Here is an 8,047-nt window from a genome sequence, read left to right on the forward strand (position 1 = left end):
TGACAGAAATATAAGATTCAAAATGAGAAAATCTGCTTAAAAATATGAGTAGTCGCTATTGATGAAAAGATGAAGGAGACTAATTTGTCTTAGGCTAATCAATAGTTTGGGCTTGGTGGGTATATTGTATTTGTATATTATGCTTCTATGAACTTCGAGTGAAAAGGCCCAAAGGGCTTCATGTATTCAGAATCCATCCACTTTGGATAAGGCTATGCCAAGTTGAATTGGAGGATAATGACTTTGCTGATCAAATCCAATCTCTATGTTTTTTGGGCATTGCATATCCTTGTTTGATTATGGATAATGACTTTGCTCAAATTCGAAGCAGCCAGTATTTAAATGAGAAAGAGGTCTACGTGATCTAGACACGGTTAAAGAGATATTCAAATATGCTTTAAATTAAGTAGGTAGTGTTTTTGAATCAAGAAGATTTCTAGAGTACTTTTATTTACAATTTACATGTAATTTAAGTAAACGTACTGCTAATACATTTGGTTAAACATGTACGCATAGAACAAGACTTCCACTTTTGAGGTCAAGTTCCATTGCAGCGCAATCATTGGAAGAAATTCCTCTACATGTTGAGAAAGTGAACACTATCCATCCTTGGGTTGCCTATCAGTGACAAAACAGTAGCTGCAATTTGCGTTGTACTAAGCCCTGCTGCTTCCATTTGGTCTGTTTGAGCTCCGTGGTCAATATATCTATCAGGGAGCAGCATAACCCTCCACTACAATCACAGAAAAAATAAAATAATTAACAACTAATGTTTTCAATTAATAGTCAACAACGAGAGCAATATCCCTTTCTCCTAGGTTTACTACAAAAATCACTATTGTTATGCACCAATTACAATAAAATATGTAAGTAATTGTGAAAAACATTGTGTTGTCAGACTTATTAAATTGATAAATGAGAGAAAGTGTCTTGGAAGACGGTATATATATATATATATAAGCACAATATAAGAATGTTACCTTGAGATTTCCATCAAGTAATCCATTCAATCCCAAGAAGTGGGAAACATGAGAGCTAAATCCTCCGATAGATCCTTCTTCAGCAGTGATGAGGAACTCATGTTCTTGAGCTAAGCCTCTAATCAAATCTCCATCAAGAGGCTTGCAGAATCGAGCATCGGCCACAGTTATTGAGATGCCAAGAACTTGAAGCAGCTCTGCTGCTGAAATACAGCTTTGTACTATTGTCCCATAACCCAAAATAGCCACCCTACTTCCCTCCCTTAGCACAATTCCCTTACCAACCTATGTTCCAAAGTTTGAGTTAGCATAATAAACAAAAATAATTGTTACACGTACAAGGTGAAAGTAACACTTCCACAATGCTATAGACAAATAGATCGTGATTGGTGTAGCATAACTTTCATATGAGACCATTACTGATATCACATTTATTGTACACCAATCACAATCTATCACCTTAATAGTATTAAAAAATATTCTAAAATTTGTTGTGTCACTAGATTTATTGATAAACCACAGAGGAGACTTGTAAAAGTACCTCCAAAGGTGTCCCTTTGTTATTCAGTGGAAGATTGGAACCAATGCCACTTCCTCTTGGGTATCTAAAGCAACTAGGCCGGTCATCAATGGCAGCAGCTGTAGCCACCATGTGCATGAGTTCAGTTTCGTTTGAAGGAGCCATGACCACCATGTTAGGTAAACAAGCCATGAAAGTTGTGTCAAAGGCGCCACAATGGGTTGGACCATCTGCACCAACAAGGCCAGCCCTGTCTATAGCAAATCTCACTGGAAGCCTTTGTAGGTCTACATCATGAGCAACCTGCATGATCAACACCAAACACGATTTCAATAATTGATGTTTCCAAAATATCTTGCGAGAACTTGAATAAAAATTTTGTGGTCAAAGAAAATCAAAAGCAAAAATTTGAGAAATAGATATATTCACCTGATCATAACCCCTCTGTAAAAAAGAAGAGTAGATAGCACAAAAGGGCTTAAGTCCTTCAGCAGCTAGGCCAGCAGCGAAGGTAACAGCATGTTGCTCAGCTATCCCAACATCGAAACATCTATCTGGGAATTGCTTCTGGAATAAATTAAGTCCAGTACCCCCTCCCATTGCAGCATGAATGGCTACTATTCTATCATCTCTCTCCGCTTCAGCAATCAATGACTCTGCAAAGTACTTAGTGTAGGATTGAGTACTCGATTTTGATTTTTGCTGTTTCCCTGACTTGGGATCAAATTTTACCACACCTAAAAATAAAACCAAAATCCGTTAAACCAAATGCGAACATGTTTTTCTTTTTTTAATAGATACTATAGGATTTGAAATTCATGTCATAAGTTCCATGATAATTGGTCTCTAATATTGTGTTAAGACACCAATTTTCATTTTCTTCTTGTGTAGACGGGAATTCGAAAAAGAAGACTTTGCAAATTGAGCAACCTACGCGTTAAATATTAAAAGGAAAATACTTTGATTTAGGAATGATATGTACCATGCATTTTATCAGCTGCAACTTCAGCTGGAGCATAGCCTTTTCCTTTCTCAGTGGTAACATGGATAAGCACAGGTCCTAGAGATGGCAGGTCCTTCACTTTTTTCAAAATATAGACAAGGTCTTCCACGTTGTGACCATCTACTGGGCCAATATAGAATAGTCCAAGTTCTTCAAACAAACATGCTTGAGCACCACCCACCATCCCTCTCATGCAGGAATCGACTTTAGCTGCAATTTCGTGTGCTTGTTCTCCAATCTTCTTTGTGATGCCCTTTTTAATTAGGTGGATGAAAAGTTATTTGCTTGTTGTAATAATGTGGAGGATGGAAGAATGCATTGTAGTACAACTTCAATTAATAACATAATTAGGCATTTAGCAAAAATTTTAGGTACAATTCATATGTGCAATAACTTAGATTCCTCAATTGAGTTCAACTATATGGTTTAATTGATACAGGAAAAAAAAATCATTATGTTTTCTAAGAAAAGATAAAATTAATCTTGAAATTTATTGATTAATGCATTCACATGTTGAATTTAATTAAGAAATATAAGATATAACACCCAAAAAATTAACCATGTACTCATATTTTATCCAAAAATTAAATTACAAAAGTTTTGGCTTCAGTCAGCTTTACTTCTAAATCGAGCTTTTATTCCTCCCACCCCCCCCCCCCTTTTTTTTTTTGCATGAAATCCTTTTGTAAGTTTTGTTGCTCTTAAGAAACAATAGTTATTTTATACATCCAATATATTCATTCTCTCTCGTATACTATGCGGATTTCATATCTTATGGGATTTGCATATTATAGAAAGGATTATGCATGTATTGGATGTATGAGACATACTAGCCTATATTTGATGAGGCTTGAGATAATCATGACATTATAAGGTCCAAAAGTTTACCTTTGCAACTTCACGTAGCTGGTGGAACTTTCTACTTGAATGCAGCCTTGTTAAGGCTCTACTTAGAGCTCCAACCGGGGGGGCAGGACCATCCACGGTGGCGGTGGGCAAGGAGACTTGCTCATTGTCGTTCAAAATTATACTCGTATACTATGCGGATTTCATATCTTATGGGATTTGCATATTATAGAAAGGATTATGCATGTATTGGATGTATGAGACATACTAGCCTATATTTGATGAGGCTTGAGATAATCATGACATTATAAGGTCCAAAAGTTTACCTTTGCAACTTCACGTAGCTGGTGGAACTTTCTACTTGAATGCAGCCTTGTTAAGGCTCTACTTAGAGCTCCAACCGGGGGGGCAGGACCATCCACGGTGGCGGTGGGCAAGGAGACTTGCTCATTGTCGTTCAAAATTATGATAAGATTTGTGTCAAGATAACCTGCATTGTTCATTGCCTCGTATGCTTGTCCAGCTGTCATGGCCCCATCTCCTATAACCGATATTACATGGTTCTTTTTCCCTAGCAAGTCCCTACCAACTGCCATTCCTGAAAAGCATTGAACATAGATAAGTAACTAATAAATTTCATTTTGGAAAATTTTACTGCTATCTTTTAAACTATACTCATTTTCACACTTATCCCCAAACATTATGAGAATGCACACTTACTTCCCCTAAACTATTACTATAGTGGCATTTTGTACCTCATTTTGAGTCATTCCATGGATAATAGTTCAGGAAAGTAAATATGCATTTTCATAGTTTAGAGAAGTAAATGTAAAAAGGGTAAAGTTTAAGTGGTAAAATGTCTATTCTCATAAATTTTTTAATTTTTTAATTTTTTTTTATACAAGATAGAAATTTTACTCTAACTTAATCTAAGTATAAGTTTGGGAAGTGCATTTGCGCTTCCCAAACGCATGTTTTGCATTTCAAGCTTTCAGCTGTTTTTTATTTATTTTTATTTTTATTATATTTTTGAGCCGAAATGTTTGACTTTTTCGTGAATAGTGCACATCGTGCACTGTTTACGGATCCACAAATTTCACTTTGAAACAAATTTTTCATTAATAATGGGTTCCACGATACTATTCACATATTTAAAAATTATTTTGTTATATTGTTTTTCAGTTTTTAGTTATATCCAAACGAACTCTAAGTGTATATGTGTGTGAAGCTTCCTCCTAGAGATTTAAACTCTGGCCCTTGCCCTCCATACCTCATAAGCGCTTATACTTGTGGAGTGACCATTACACCAAGGGTATGCGATATCTATTCTCATAATTAAAGAGAGCAAATGGAAATTCTCATAATTTAGGATAATAAAGGGTTATTTTTCCAATTTATTAAAAGTGGCTATGCTAAAATTAAAGCCCACTTAAATTTTAACTTATAAGAAGTCCATTCATGCTTTATCAACCGGGCCCTCATTAATGGCACTAAGTCAATTGCACTCGGCTTGGGTCCAGTCTTATAGCCCGGGAATTATAAAAATTGAAATCATTGCAAAAGTACTGAAGGCCTACCTATTTGTCTTCTTTCAAGTTGCAAATCAAATTAAACAGTATCAAATTTGACAGTTAGCATTCCACTTTGTGAAAGTAGAGATCAATGGCCCATGTCATTAAAATTAGCATGTAGCCTTCTTCATTTTTTAAGTTTTTTTTTTTTCTTTTTTTTTCAAATTTTAAATTTTTTATAAATAATTTAAGTTGAAGCTGCACTTTAAAAATGAAACCAGTTAAAAAATTTGATGTACCTAAGCCAGCTGAAATGCTGGTAGAACTATGGCCAGCACCAAAGGCATCATATATACTTTCATCCCTCTTTGGAAAGCCTGCAAGCCCACAAGTCTGTCGAATTGTATGCATTCTTGATCTCCTGCCTGTTAGAATTTTATGCGGGTACGACTGCAAAATTCCCACAAAAAAAGAAGAAGAAGACAATAATTAATATACTATTTAGTGCTAAAGACTATTCCTAAAAGTTAGAATAATGGTTTGATTGAACTTATTATTTGCTAACTACTTTTGGAGTAATTTTAATACCATATAAAAAAAACCATAGTTTTTACCTCTCATTAAAATTATAATAATAAAAAAAAATAACAACAGTAATGGTAACAATAAAAATAATATATTAATTCAAAATTTTGCTCCGGGATTAGAGCATCTCCATCAGATTCATCAAATTTTTGTACTGTTTAGAGAATGAACAGTGACTTTTACCTTTATTTACCAACTTTTTCAAATACACTTTTCAACATATTCTCTATCTCATTTAAATATTATTTCTTAATTCATTATTTATTCTTTTTTTAACAACTACACATCTTCCAACATTTTTTTACTCAACACCTAATTATTATAATAGAAATAAGAATTTGAAGAATGAACAGTAGCCCATCAGACTTGATGGGCTANTAGTTTTGAACCAATTTTTTACTCTACTCTCCTCATTCTCACTCAATTCAACAAACCATAAGTTTTATGTTTTCCCCGGACAAACTTGTTAATAAAACTTCTTATATTTTCAATATAACAGCATTATAACTTTAGTTGAAATTTCAAATAGTAGCTCAACCATTTCTAACTACAAAGTTCTTTACCTATGTTAATAAGAACAAAGAAAAAGCACGATGAGAAGCATTATATAGGGCCTGCTGCATGAAAAACAAAACAGAAAGACATGATAATGAATTACCTGATGCCCCACGTCCCAAATAATCTTATCGTCCGGACAGTCAAATACATGGTGAAGTGCGACTGTTAACTCAGCCACTCCAGGCTTGAACTTAGGTGCCCCCAGTCCTTGAAACCGTGTAAACAATCTCTTCTCTCAGTTCATTGGCTAACACTTCAAGTTCCTAATAAGATAACAATTAATTTACAAAAAACCTCAGTTTCCAGAGGATGAAAATTTAGTTTTATAATCAACCAAAAACAAGCAAAGTGTGTTTTACCTCAGTGGATAGGTTTTTCATGTGAATAGGGCAGATTATGGAGTCCAGAATTGGAGTTAAGGGCTTCTCTCCCGAGAAGTTGAGGTACTTCTTGATCCCTCCATTCTGCTTTGTTTTGTGGTCTCTTTTCACCATGGTTTTCACCTTCTCACTTGCATTTTTTTCCTTAGCAGCTATCACTTTTTTGTACTGGAAAATTAAACATATTAATATATTAAGACTGCTTAAACATGCTAGCTCTACCTCTTATGTAAAAACATAACATTTCTTTAACTTTCTTTTAACACTGCCCTTTTTTTAAGAGTTAAAATTTATGTACTTTGAGAGAGAGAGAGAGAGAGACCTTCAATTCCAGAGTGGCTAAATTCGTTGAGCTTGGAAAAGAATGGGGTTCTTGAGAATGGAAAAGAGGAAGAAAACTGGCTCTAAGAATAGAAGAAGCCATTGTCTCTCTTTAAGAAGGATTTTGAAAAGTAGAGACTAGTTTAAAAAAAGTTGAATAAGTAGCAGCAGAAGTAGCAGTAGTAGAGGCCTGGTGAGGTTGTAGTTGTTGGCAAAGGTTGCCCTGAAGGGGTTTTTTATAGGAAAACTGGAATACTGTAAAAATTGCTAATCTTATGTAATTTAATTGGCCAAGTTAAGCAATTGGCCTATTAATTATTGTAATTTAGTTTGTCGGGTTTGCCCCTACAGTATACACTCCCAATAATTCCTTTGTGGTCCCTTGCGTTGTCGCGTGATGACCGACGAGTGACGAGTGATGTTTCCCCCCTTCTTGAACTGGTTACGATTTAAAACAATGACAAAAATAGTTAAGATAAATGTTTGTTGAAAAATTTACCTAGTTTTACCGTGCAAGTTGCAATTGCTAAATCGATTACGTGATTTCCTATTCATTTTTAGGTCATATTAATAGGTGTTATTATCTGTTAGCGCAATTGTTAATAAATTATTTTAAAAAAATTGATACTACTTCTATGAGAAATATAAGTAAAAATTATTCATATTTTTTTCTTTTCTTATAAACTATAAAAAGTTTCTAAAAATATACTATAAATCAATGTATTTAATTTGGCTATCCGTTGACTTTTCCCTTCATTATTTTTGTGGGATGATCATGAGTTAGTTGGGATTAGGTTAGGGTCAACCTGTCACTTGCAAAGTCGGCTCAACAACTTTGGGGACTTTAGACGAAAATTTTAAGTAGAGATTTTTTATATTTAAATATTAATCAACTGTGCAGTGCGCAACTGTGCAGTGCAAATGTTCAACCTGTCTTATGGCTATGTGCAAACCACGTGTCCTATCATGCAGAATTTTGTATCAATATCTTGTATTAATATTTTCCCAGCTTGTCCTATGACTAAAAATGTGTCCTATCAATCAATCATGCAAAAATAGACTAAAAAAGAATATAATTTAAGTTGAATAAATAGCAGTATTAGCAGACTCTTCATCTTCATTTTCGGAAAGATAGAAAGAGGGAGAAGATTACCTCTGGTACACTTCCCCTTTTCAATTTTGAATTTACTATGAATTGAAGGGAATCAACAAAGAGAGATTTCAAGCTAGACTGAGTTTATAGAAAAAGATCAAGAATCAAGATGAAGAAAAGAAAGATAAGAATATAGATGGAGAGGCAGAGAGATAGAGAGATGAGAGATTTTTCTTTTGTTTTTGAAATT

General features: G+C 34.4%; 1 protein-coding gene across 1 annotated transcript; it reads right to left on the reverse strand.

Moving 5' to 3' along the window:
- Window positions 1–365: 365 nt before the first annotated feature.
- On the reverse strand, window positions 366–6,908 carry LOC112022202 (probable 1-deoxy-D-xylulose-5-phosphate synthase 2, chloroplastic). The gene is given in 11 exon segments (XM_065777269.1): window positions 366–733; window positions 981–1,265; window positions 1,522–1,803; window positions 1,930–2,237; window positions 2,483–2,756; window positions 3,676–3,947; window positions 5,160–5,310; window positions 6,104–6,197; window positions 6,199–6,266; window positions 6,363–6,551; window positions 6,706–6,908. Coding segments are annotated over 11 exon segments (2,181 nt in total). The 5' UTR covers window positions 6,808–6,908; the 3' UTR covers window positions 366–577.
- Window positions 6,909–8,047: the final 1,139 nt, after the last annotated feature.

This window comes from Quercus suber, unplaced genomic scaffold, assembly GCF_002906115.3.
Source record: "Quercus suber isolate HL8 unplaced genomic scaffold, Cork oak 2.0 scaffold_151, whole genome shotgun sequence".
In the NCBI taxonomy this organism is placed as follows: Eukaryota; Viridiplantae; Streptophyta; class Magnoliopsida; order Fagales; family Fagaceae; genus Quercus; species Quercus suber.